This window comes from Haplochromis burtoni, unplaced genomic scaffold (genome assembly GCF_018398535.1).
Source record: "Haplochromis burtoni strain Fernald_Lab_line unplaced genomic scaffold, NCSU_Asbu1 Contig_190, whole genome shotgun sequence".
Lineage (NCBI taxonomy): Eukaryota > Metazoa > Chordata > Actinopteri > Cichliformes > Cichlidae > Haplochromis > Haplochromis burtoni.
The window spans coordinates 357276-369663 of record NW_024582551.1 but is presented as its reverse complement, the minus strand read 5'-3'; the positions used below and the strand labels follow the sequence as shown (position 1 = coordinate 369663).

Genomic DNA, 12388 nt, shown 5'->3' with positions numbered 1-12388 from the left:
TCATCATCATGTGACTTAATTTTGGAAGCTGGCAGTGTGTCCTCGGAGCTCCGGCGCTCTGTGGACAGACTAAATTTAGCCTCGTGTATCTGGACCTCCTTCCGTGCTGTCTGTGTGAGGAATATTCCGGATGCCGGTCAGAGTTTAAGGAGCAGCCGGAGCGTCGCTGACCGTCCCGGGCCTTTGTCACGATGCTTTAAATAGCTCTAAGCTCCGAGGGCCGAGGACGGGTTGGGATACGAGAGCAGCGCTTCAGTCACACGGACTGAAGGCGACTCAGAGTAACAGACAGAGTTCAGCTCCCTGCTGTCATCAGATCGAAGAATTCATTTCATTATGGACTGAATGACTTTGCTGCTGTGGATTCTGAGCTCAGGTGAGCACAGACGCGTCTCACCTGTAACTGGATGACATCACATGTACACGGCGGCTGCGTGACGGCGGCTGCGCTGTGGGGCTCTGAAGGAGGTGAGAGCTGCTGCGCTCAGGCAGCCGTAATGAAGAGTTTTAGTGTTTGTTTTAAAGAGACCACAGAAGAAGAAGGCCGGTGCAGTTGGAGTGACAGGCACTCAGTGACATCACGATGATGATGATGCCGGTCGGCTTCACTGAGGTTGTTCTTCAGAAAGCTGCACATCCCTGAAGCTCCAGAAGTGTGGAGCAGGATCAGAAGTGCGTCCTTCACTGTGTCCCCGTGAAACCACCTGATGACCCGATGACCTCACCTGTGCCTCAGCGAATCTCACGCACACATCAGAGGTTCTGGGTGGTTCTGAGGGCGGTCCCAGTAAGCTGCTCAGGCAGCGTGCTCGCTAACCTCTGATGCACGCTCTGTGGTTTTGTTCTGGTCCCTCAGCGAACTGCGCGTCGCTGAGTAATCACCTGACGTTTTTCGAGGGTGCAGAAAGCATCCAAGTAAAACTTGAGTGGGCGTGGTTCAGGTGCACATCAGCCCAGCTGATCACCGACGGTCAGGGTTAAAGGTCGGGTCTTATCCGGGTTAAATGTGTTTACGGTGTGGAGGTGAACTACTGAGCATGCTCGTACGGTTCCCTCGGTCTGCTCTCTGCGCCGTTCGGTATGACTAACGTTAGGTAACGGGCGCCACGGCCTCGGAGCGGTGGACGGGGGGAAGTTTAATGGTCTGACAGGAAATAAAAAATAAAATGTCAGACTGGGACTGGACGCTTCCTGATTGGACACAGGGTCACATGCTCGTCCTAACAGACCAATAACAATAGTGTTCTCGTCACCGACGCTCACGCAAACACACGACTCTTCCTGGGCTCACGCCCTTTTCCTGAGATCTGATTGGTCAGCAGGCGATGGTTTCTTACCTGTCGATCTCTAATCTCGAACGGTGAGGCGTGCGGCATTGGTTACCATGGTGATGTACCTGGTAAGAAGTGAAGCACCTTCGTAACACCCAGAGCCTGATGGGAAAATGTGAGCGAGTGACCGCAGCCGCAGGCAGTCATGTGACAGTGATGTCACTGAGGCTGCTGATGCCAGTGAGTGACTGCAGCGTGACGCCCCAGGAGACACAGAGACGCTGTGATTCAACAAACCCCACCCCCCCCCCCCCCCCCCCCCCCCCCCCCCCCCCCCCCACCCCCCCCCCCCCCCCCCCCCCCCCCCCCCCCCCACACCACCACACACACACACACACACACACACACACACACACACACACACACACACACACAACCCCATTCAGCTATCTTAGTGAGGACCTTCATTGACATAATGGTTTCCTAGCTGCGAACTCTAACCATGAATGAACGCCTGAACGTAAACCTAATTGTCACCCTGACACTAAAACCACAATTTGAGCCTCAAAAATGCCACACATGACACACACACACAGACACACACACACACACACACACACACACACACACACCACACACACAAACACACACACACACACAACAGACACACCCACTTCCTGTTTGCTGTCACCTCTACTTCGGGGGAAACAGCGCTGCTTTCACACCTTCCTGCCTCGCCGCTCGCGCTCACACTGGAAATGAAAGCTCTATTTTTCTCCCTCGCTGCACCGCTCACTTCCTGTGGCAGCCGCTCGCTCTAACGCGCTGCAGCGAGCAAGGCGTGTGACTGACAGCTCGTCAGCCTGGACGCACGGACCGATCCACGATCGCAGTAAGAGCCCGTTTTTGTTTGTTCGTGTGTTAGGCTTCCTCGCGCTCGTGGTCAGTAAAACCTCGCCGTCTTCTTAGCTCGGCACCTCGGCACGGTCCCGCCGGAGCTGCCAGATTGGTCGGTTTGGTGATCGATGCGTCGCTCAGCAGGAAGTGAAGCGTGCAGTCTGTGGAAGTTAGAGACCCGAGCAGAGCTCAGACACTCCTCTCACACACTCACGCTCACACACATGCAGTAAGGGTAACCTCTGGGTTCGAACAGAACAGCACACCTGAGCCTCACCTGGGCGGAGTCAGGCATCGACAGCTCAGGCGTCTGGCCCAAACAACACACCTGACATGTGGCTCACATCACCTGAGTCAGGTGTGACAGGTGATCAGCTGATGTTTGGTTTGCACAGGTGCAGATGTCTGTGCGGCGCAGGACGATGCTGGGATAGGAGCAGATGGAGGCAGGTGATTGGCTGTACCTGTAGGTCAGGTGACCTCCTGCTCGTGGTTCCACGTTTGTAGTACATAGTTTCATGTACTTTGGTGACCTCGTTACACACCTGTGTTACTTTCCCTCACGCCGTATCATCGCAGCGCTGACCTCTAACCAGCGTCAGGGAGCGTGAGAAAACCAGGCGCTTCTTCAGGTGTGCGAGACAAACCGCCGCTCGCAGCGGAGGAGAGGTTCCGGTTTCAGCTGCGATCGGGATTATTATTAACTGTTTCACTTCCTCTTAGGTGCTTCACTTCCTGCTGCGCTCGAACAGTTTGTTGAAACTGTTTAAAGGGTCAGAGGTCAGACTGCTGCAGAGGGAGGCCCGACACCGACAGCCCCACCGTGTTTGTGCCGTTTGGTGCGTTTTAATGACAACAGGCTAGGCGAGCCCAGGGAGGCGGAGCTCTGGTTTGATGAGAGAAGTTTGCTCCACCCTTTTGTCCAAACTGCTGGAGACAAAAAGCTCAAATGTAAAAAGCAGGACCTCAGGAGTGACTTAAACCAGCGGGTGATGTCTGTGTTCTGGAGGTCAGAGGTCAGAGTGTGTGGTTGCCCCTCACGCTTGGCAAGGGCGGGGTTTTAAAGGTTTGAGTGTTTGATGCTGGTCTGTGAGGAAATCTGCTGCGTCTCTGGGATTTCCTGTGTGTGTGTGTGTGTGTGTGTGTGTGTGTGTGTGTGTGTGTGTGTGCGTTTCCACTGTTGCATATTAAAAAGGGAACTGACTGATGAAAGCAGCTGTTTCAGCTGAAATGTCTGTGATAACTCAGCAAACACAGGCTGGTGCGTTTGATTTCAAGACCAGGGCGCGCCGTCTGATGTCACATTTATTTAACGAGGTCGGACCCCTCAGGTGTGTGCAGACAGCAGGCGACACGAGCAGATTCTACCTGTGAATCAGCTGCTGCTCGAGCTCCGAGCCCGAGCCCGTGTTCACCTGGTGCAGACTGGGTTTATGAACTGGTGCAGACTGGCTCAGTGTTGGTTTGGACTTTCAGCCCATGCGCGTTCCTGTGTCACGGAGCTGAGTGGGTTTGTTTCATGTTTGATGTTAAACTCGTGTTTCAGGCTCACCGCGTGGGCCGGGCCTGGTCTTGGTCTGAAGGTGCCAGGTAACGGTGTTCGGGGGTTTTCCTTTCCTACTAAACGGTTATTTTGTCACCGGGGGAAGTTGTGTCGTATCTGCACAGGATGAAGTATTTTAGTGTTTACCACAGCAGCTGACTGTGACTCACTACAGCTCAGTTTCTCCTTTTCTTATTCTGCTTTTAGATCAGCTCAGGTCCAGCTGAGGCTTTTCTGACTCTTACACAGAACCTGGTGACAAACTGGGATTGTGCTCATGGAGGCTGGTTTGGTTTTACCCTGGGTTGGGATGGGCTCGTTTGGGGTCTGATTCATCTTGGACCTTGGTTTTGGACCAGTTTCAGGCCGGTTGAAACTGGTCTGGCGAGCTCCTGTAGGCGGGTCCGTCTCTGATGCTGGGATGGAAACTCCTCGGTGGGCGGTGTCGTGTGTGGATGTGCAAACTGCTGAGGGGGTGGAGGTGTGCTCGGTGACGACGGACAGCAGGTTTGTGTTAAAGAGATAACGCCGTGTTTTATCACCTCGCTGCGTGACGTCATTGATGAATAGGAAGCAGGTCGCCTGTCCGCTTCCTGTTTGCCAGCTGACCTCTGACCCTCCGATTGCTGAACTTCCTCTTCAACTGGTCCCTCTCACTTTCACCTTGCGATGACAGCGACGAGCGCGGCGCCGCCCTGCACGACTGAATATCTCCTCCTCACAGAACAGGAAGGAAAGCAGCTGTTTGGACGTCTGCTGACATCAGCTGTAAAGTTTAAATCGCGTCTGAGCTGAGGAAGCGGCCGTGTCATCAATAAACCATGAAGAAGAGTCGCTCTGATATTCTCAGGTGAAACGGAGACGCTGAGCGTTTATGCTGAGGTGGAGCGCGACTGAAAAACGCTCGTTTTAAACTTAAAGCTGTGATCGGAGTCCGAACGCCGTCGCTCACGCTGAAGTTTCCCGGGTTTCCCGAACGCAGCGCTCAGCTGGTCTGTAATTCATGTTTGATGTTAATATCAAATGATTGTTTGCCTGCGCACGGCGGCCATGTGATCATGTGCCTTTTTAAATCCATACTAACTCCATACTAACTCGGCACACAGCTGTGCCCGCTGATGGAGATGTCTTCAGGTTGCCTAGCAACCAGCTAATCACAGCACTGTAACGTGAACATTAGTGACATCAGCAGAATCAGTAAAAAGTTTTTATTTCACGTTTTCCTGTCATTTGTTTGTTTTTTCTTTTTAGCAGATTCATTTTCTGATTATTGTTTATTTGGATTTGATGGTCCGTTCACTTCCGGTCCGTTCACTTCCTGTCCGTTCACTTCCTGTCCGTTCACTTCCTGTCCGTTCACTTCCTGTCCGTTCACTTCCTGTCCGTTCACTTCCTGTCTGATCTGAATGAGCAGTGATGTGTCGAGTTTTTAAATCGGGTTCTTCGCTGTGACGTCACGTGATGGCGTGAAAACATCAGTGAGAGGCTCCACAGCCAATCAGAGGAGAGTTTACAGTTAGAGAAGACTGATTTGAAACAAACACACACACACACACTCTTCAGTTTAATCGCACGTCGTAGCAGAATCAGCGTCGGTGTTTACCGTCACGCTCCGTCAGGGCGGATCCACACAGCAGCCTCTCTGCTGCTCTCTCATTGGTTGATTCGGGGCTGTGAGTCATCGTCCCGACCTCCAGTGTGTGTCAGATTCAAGGTCCAGTAATAATCTAACTAATTTGAAAAAGTAATCTATTACCCTGGAGCGTATCAGAGTTGGTGTAAATACCGGCGTTGGGCCACGCCTGCTGGTGATGTCACGTTTGCAGTAATGTATTTGGTGTGACTGACTGTATTTTCTGCTGCTGTTCATCTGCAAGCTGCTTTGCAGCCCGCCTGCTGTGGTGACCTGTGCTCTCTGTCCTGCAGTGGAGGATCGACAGGAGGCATGACCGAGGAGAAATGTCCCCAGCTGGTGGACTACTTTGTAGTGGCTGGCCTGGACCCCGCGGGGCCGTGGAGGCCCCTGGACGAGGATGGGAAGGCCGCCGCCTCCTCGACGACGTCCTCGTCTTCTTCCTCGACGGGCCGGGCGGCAGAGCCCGTGACGGACCTGGTGGTGATCGCCCGGGGGCTCGGGGAGGACGTTCCCGAGGGCTTCACCTGCATCGAGAAGACGCTGGGCGGACACTCAGCCGAGCTGAGCGCCGGCCTCATCAACAACCCGCACCTGTACCTGTGTTACCGCCGAGGGCGGGACAAGCCGCCCATCCTGGACCTGGGGTGAGACGCACACACGTTTGTGGTTATGAGCTGTGATGTGTTTAAATCCTCAGACTGGTGCCGGCACGATTTCCACCTGAGAGCCGACTGATTTTGTCGATTCAGAGTTGAAGCTGAATCAAAAAACGTTTTCTTCGTGAGAATTTAACGTTAAAAACATTCGACGTGTTTTATTTTGCATCAGCTGTATATCAATAAGAAATCCTCTTATTCTTTTTCATCCAGCGCTCGTTTCGTGGTGTCTGTCTGTAACAGCTGGAGCGTGCGAGGCTCTGATGCAGCTGCAGGGTCTCTGGCTCGTGCGGTGCTTATTAAAGCCGAGGTTATGTCATCCACAGGATTATGTAACGCAGTGGGCAGGCCGTCGTGCTCGCCTCGTTAGTTTACACTCAGTGTTGGGAAATAACGAGCTTAGTCCTTTCAGATTAGGTGTTTCATGGAGTGTAGCAGCAGGTGGAGCTGCAGGTTTGGACAGACCTCCAACCTCAGAGGGAACCCAGCCTTGTCCGCCTCCTGTTAGCAGGATAGGTGACAGTGGGGAGGAAGAACTGTGTTTAAACAGGAAGGACAGTCATCTGAGGGCCTGGTTGGGGTGAGGGAGGGAGAGGGTGAGAAAAGGTGTGAGCAGCGTTCCTCCCTGCGGCGGTTCAGGCTGTGGTTAGCGATCATCGCACTGATGGTGCGACCGATGGAGGCGCTCTGATGCACTGCCCTGTCTGCAGGGTTCTGTACGAGGGGAAGGAGCAGCTGAAGCAGGGCTGGTACGTTATTGAAACCACGCCGTACAGCCGCTCGGCGAGCCTGAGCGCGGGCGGCGCCCCCACGGCTCATCGGGTCTTCCTGACGTACCGCCGGGCTCCGGACTCGCAGGGCCTCCACATGCTGGGCGTCACCGACATCGCCCTGCTGCTGCCCAGCAAGGGCGAGGTGGCGCCGCACACCTTCTGCAGAGTCGACAAGAACCTGAACACGGGCATGGTGAGTGCGCGGAGGCGGGGGTGTTTCAGGGGTTTGAGCCCCCTGTGAGTGCTGCGTCACTGACCCTGTCGCTGTGCTGCTGTTTGTGTGTCTGCAGTGGGGCCCAGCACTGCACGTGTGCTACAAGAGAGCCGTGGCTACAGCCAACGCCCTGGTGTTCGAGGCCGGTGAGTACCCGCGTGACCCCGTGTGTTTTCAGCCTCCTGCAGGAGGCGAGAGTTAGAAACGCTGCAGAGACACGGGGAGGTTTCCCCAGTCTGTGCAGCACAGCTCCCAGCTGCTCACATGGGTGATGGTTTTCATCATATGGAGCTCCCAGTACGCTCCCAGTGGAAAACCAGAAATGAGGGTCGCAATAAATCCAACAGGAAAAGTCAGGATCTGTGCTGGAGTAATCAGAGTATCGCTGCCCGCAGATCTGATCAGCCGCTACCCGGAGGAGGACCTGGACTCGTTTCCTCTGCCCGAGTCGGTGCCGGTCTTCTGCCTGCCGATGGGCGTCACCGTGGAGAGCTGGCCTCAGAACACCAAGTACCAGCTGCCCGTCTTCTCCACCTTCGTCCTCACCTCCGCCTCCGGGGACAAGGTAGGTTAACTGGAACCACAGATGATCAGCGGGTGGAGGTGATCCGTTGTGTTGTTTACTGTGCAGTTACAACTTTGATGCTTTAAACCATTGTTACACAGAGCAGCGAGGTCGTCTTTCAGTCCGACCTCTGAACCATAAACTGGCTCCTAACTCGAGCATGAACCGCTGTTACGTCTCCATCTTTGCTTCGTCCCTGCAGGTTTACGGCGCCGCCATCCAGTTTTACGAGTCGTTCTGCAGAGAGCTGCTGTCGGAGCGGCAGAGCATCCGCCTCGGTCTGCTGAGCGTCGTCGACCGGCGGCCCATCACCAACCGCAGCCTGCAGGTGAAGAAGAGCATCTGCGTCCTCTCTCACTGGCCCTTCTTCACCGTCTTCCAGAAGTTCCTCACCTTCGTCTACAGATACTCCATCTCCGGGCCCCACGTGCTGCCGATCGAGAAGTCCGTGAACAGTCTTCTCTCTCGGTCAGAGGCCTTCACACCGGCCTCTGACCGATAAACGCCTGCCGGCTGATTAAAAACACGTTATCACGTATGATCTGTGCACAGAAGCGATGTGTGCTGATGTCCGTTTCCTGTTTTTTTTTTGTTCCCCTCCTGCAGACACATCTCCAGCTTCATGCACAACGTCCCGTTTCCTTCCCCGCAGCGTCCTCGAATCCTCGTTCAGGTAAGACCCAACGAACCGACCGTGCAAATGTTTCGCCTTCTGAAAGTTCACAGCGCTGTCATGTTGTTCCGCACTGATACAACAAACCTGACGCAGGTTTGTGTGAGCTGGAGCAGGAAGTGTTTGTCCTCCAGGTCATTGCATTTGCATTAGATTTCTTCCTGCAGAGCGCCTCGACGCTGCACGGTGGACAAATGTGTTGTTTGTGTGACTGCTTCCTGTGGCAGCTCTTCCTCCCCACAGTTGCCAAGTTTTCCCTCTGATGGACGGTGTCAATAAAACTGAGATCAAACGTGACTGACGTTGTGTAATTATCCTCATGTTGTAGATCGCATCGTGTTTTTCTGATGAAACGCGTAGATGGACGAAAACGCTGTGACTTTATTCTTTGCTCCCTCCTGACAGGACGCAGGAGGCGATCTGTTTGCAGAACAAACCGGGTAACGGCGCCCACTCAGAGCCTCTCCATGAATCACTCTCATCCTGAAATCATGATTTTTAACAAGAAACAAACCTGGGTGATGATCAGTGAGGGCTTCACGTGTGATTTTACTTGATTTGGATTAATCACGTCACAGTCGCTCGTTTATTCCTGGACTTTACCAGTGCGGCTTTGCATGAGTCACAGTTCAGAATAATCCTTCTTTGTCTGGTACTCTGTTCAAAGATCCTTTTAGTTCTTGAGAAGATGGGGTGTGTGTGTGTGTGTGTGTGTGTGTGTGTGTACTGATGCCAGCTGTGTGTGTTCGCAGCTCTCGCCGTACGACAACCTGCTGCTCTGCCAGCCTGTCTCCTCGCCGCTCCCGCTCAGGTGAGTGCCAGCTTTATCCAGACGAACTAAAGTACCTTTACTGTCATGCCTGTGTTTGACCTTTGACCCCTGTGTGTTTACGATAGCGGCGCGAGCTTCCTGAAGCTGCTGCAGAACCTCGGCCCAGAAAACGCCTGCACGCTGCTGCTCGCCGTCCTCACCGAACACAAGCTGCTGCTGCACTCGCTCCGACCTGACGTCCTCACCTCCGTCAGCGAGGCCCTCGTCTCCGTAAGACACGCACACGCCCTCATTCCAAATGACAAAAGTCCCAATGCTTCATCTTTATTCTCGTGGGCCAATTAAAATGAGGGCCCCCGCTGGCCCCTGAGCCACGGATTGAAAACACTGAATCCAAAGCAAATCTACAGTTTGTTCCGGGCGGGAGGATAAATCTTTCCTTGTGATCCCGTCAGCAGGTTCATGGTTTGCAGACAGGCCTGAATCTGTCCTGGAAGTTTGTAACTCTCGTTTCTGTGTCCAGATGACGTTCCCGCTCCGCTGGCTCTGTCCCTACATCCCTCTGTGCCCGCTGCAGATGGCAGACGTGTTGCTGGCACCGATGCCCTTCATCGTGGGCGTCCACTCCAGCTACTTCGACCTGCACGACCCCCCCACCGATGTGGTGTGTGTTGACCTGGACGCCAACACCATCTTCCAGTGAGTCTGACGCCACCTGTGCACCGAGCCCAGGATAGATGGTTAAAAAGCTCCCTTTATTCGTATCTTCAGCAGTCTTCTTCCTGCATCTGCTCTGATAATCTTTGATTATCCACAGGAACCAAACAGTTTGTGTATCCGGCTGTAAACATGTTTATTTCTGCTGAATAGTTTTAACACAGGAGTCTATGGGGCTGCCTGTCTGCTGCCTCTGCTGGACGCCAGAGGAACTGCAGCATTTGATGTTTCAGCATTATCTTCATTGGAGAAAACTTTCCTCCTCCTCTTCCTCGTTTCAGGTCAGATGACAAGAAGCCACTGTCATGGCGTTCGTTACCCAGGAAACACGGCAAGATGCTGTTCAACGTCCTCACCAACCTCCACAAGACGCTGGAGAAGAGTGAGCGACTGCAACGGCTGAACACATGAACCAGTGTGTAAACAGGGTTGTGTCATTTAGTGACTCTCACTTCTTGTGGCTGCAGTTTGCACTCCCGGCCAGGAGGAGGCGACGCTGGAGTTCCTGCTGACCGACTACGACCAAATCTACAGGCGTCAGAAGCAGCTGGAGCTGGAGATCCAGGAGGCCTTCCTGCGCTTCATGAGCTGCCTGCTGCGAGGCTACAGAGCCTTCCTGCTGCCCATCACGCAGGCGCCGTCCGACACCACCACAGACTGCAGCTCCCTGTTCAACCTGCAGGGTGCGCCCTTCGTAACGTTGGCGGCTTTTGTGTGCAGAGCTGTGAATCGGGGCGTGTGATGCACACGCTGTGAGTGAAGCTGCGCCTCTTCCTCTTTGTGCCGCAGGTTTCCTGAAGTCTCGCGATCGAACGCAGCAGAAGTTTTACACCCAGCTGACCAAGACGCAGATGTTCACCCAGTTCATCGAGGAGTGCTCGTTCGTCAGCGACCGCCACGCCTGCCTCGAGTTCTTCGACGAGTGCGTGCAGAAGGTCAGAGCGGCGATGCTTTCTCGCGTTGCTCGGCTAGCGCCCAGCTAAGGTTTTGATTGGTGTTCTCTTGCTAAGCAGGTGGACGTGGAGAAGCCGGAGGAGGTGAGGCTGATCGATCTGGACGAGACGCACAGCGGCGAGCACACCGTCTTCATCATGCCTCCCGAGGAACCGCAGGAACCTGATGGGTCTGAGTGCCCCGCCCTCTACAGGTACAGCTCCGCCCTCAGGGGCCGTGGAAATGGGGGCCGTGGAAATAGGTGGGGTGGCTTGTTTGCTGTGGAGGTGGGAGGATGGTCAGGATGTTAACCCAGGTGACCCGTTTCCTTCTGTATGTTAGCCAATGAGCTTCCATCCTTCTGCCATCACGGAGCGTCTCGATGTGAACAGACCGTTTCAACACTTTTCATTAAACACGTTTTTATTTGCTGCGTGCAAACAGACTGAATGGCGTCCTCTCGGGGAGGAGGAGCCACGTCAGCCGTACCACCTGCTCACACTTGTTTCCCTCTCACCTGTCCAGTTATGAGACCTTCCCCACCCTCAAACTAGAGCTCTTCGACCAGCCCCAGGACCAACTCCGCGTCCCAGCCAAGGGCAGCGCCCCCAGTAGCCCCGCCCCCCGCCGCACCAAACAGGTAAGACAAAGATGCTGAGCAGAAATGATCTGGTCCCGTGTTGTGTTCATTCGTGTGTACAGAGCACGCTCCGACGGGAGCAGCGATGCGTTCAGGGGAGCGCCGCGCGTGGAGGTTTCCTCCCATCCTCTGAGCTGAAGCTAGCTGTGACCCAGTTTCCCTCAGAGTGGAGGCGAGAGGAGGAGCTTTAACAGGCGTCCATTCATCATTGTAATTTAATGAACTGGTATCAATATTTCAGCACTCATTAAACATGCAGAGGCCACAGACGGCGTGACTGAGAGCGGCACAGACGGTGTTTTCTGATCTGAGCAGGAGGAGAGCATGCTGGGAGGATTTAGTCATGTACACATCGCAGCAGTGCTGTTAAAGCTCCTCCTGCAGGAGAGCTGCAGTTTCATCAGTGGGAGTGAATCTCATTTCTACTGCTCGCTGAAAACCGTCACAGCCTGCAGTTCCTCCCATGTCCACTTAAGGCTCCACGCCTAGCCTCAGCCCGCTCTCTGCTGTCGTCGAGCTAACTCACTGGACGCTCTGCAAACACAGACGACAGGCATCCTGATTAAACTAATAGTCATAATATCAGAGCTGTGATTGGTTCCTGTGAGCGATGCTCCTGGAAGTGCTGACACTCTGTGCGCAAAGAGCTGCATAAGAGCAGCGTGCTGCTGCGACGCCGGTCAGCTGTTAGACCGCTAACATTCAATAATGAGTCCGATCCTCAGCTGGACTCTGAGTGCTGTGAGTTTAAAGTCTGAGATTATGACTCAGGTCAAACTGTCACAGGTTTGTAGGCTGGCGTCGGTGCTGGGAGCAGAGGAAGGGATCCTGATTCTGCTGGTCGGAGACCAGTGCAGGCTTCCACTCTGTAAACCCTGCAACAGACTCGGGACCGTGTCCTGATCTGGAGCTCCACAGGGTTCTGTCTCGGGACCTCGTCCTGTTTTCTTTGCACGTGCTCTCTGCAGGTCGATCACCAACATTTACAGCTGTATTTAGTAGAGGTGCAACGATACTCAAAATTCACGGTTCGATATTTTTTCGATACAAAAAATGTTCATGCCTTTTTAATTTGTCATTTATTAAAATTATAAATAT

At 53.8% G+C, this 12388-nt stretch overlaps 1 protein-coding gene across 1 annotated transcript in view; it reads left to right on the top strand.

Moving 5' to 3' along the window:
- Window positions 1-2170: 2170 nt before the first annotated feature.
- Window positions 2171-12388, top strand: part of LOC102300336 (DENN domain-containing protein 4B) — a gene marked incomplete in the record, with an annotated part of 27082 nt that continues 16864 nt past the window's right edge. The window contains 15 exon segments of the mRNA XM_042225972.1: window positions 2171-4218; window positions 5638-5991; window positions 6714-6969; window positions 7067-7136; window positions 7386-7555; window positions 7758-7999; window positions 8162-8228; window positions 8981-9039; window positions 9126-9270; window positions 9524-9699; window positions 9999-10099; window positions 10185-10400; window positions 10507-10652; window positions 10731-10864; window positions 11176-11290. Of these exon segments, the coding sequence (XP_042081906.1) occupies window positions 4133-4218; window positions 5638-5991; window positions 6714-6969; window positions 7067-7136; window positions 7386-7555; window positions 7758-7999; window positions 8162-8228; window positions 8981-9039; window positions 9126-9270; window positions 9524-9699; window positions 9999-10099; window positions 10185-10400; window positions 10507-10652; window positions 10731-10864; window positions 11176-11290 (2337 nt within the window).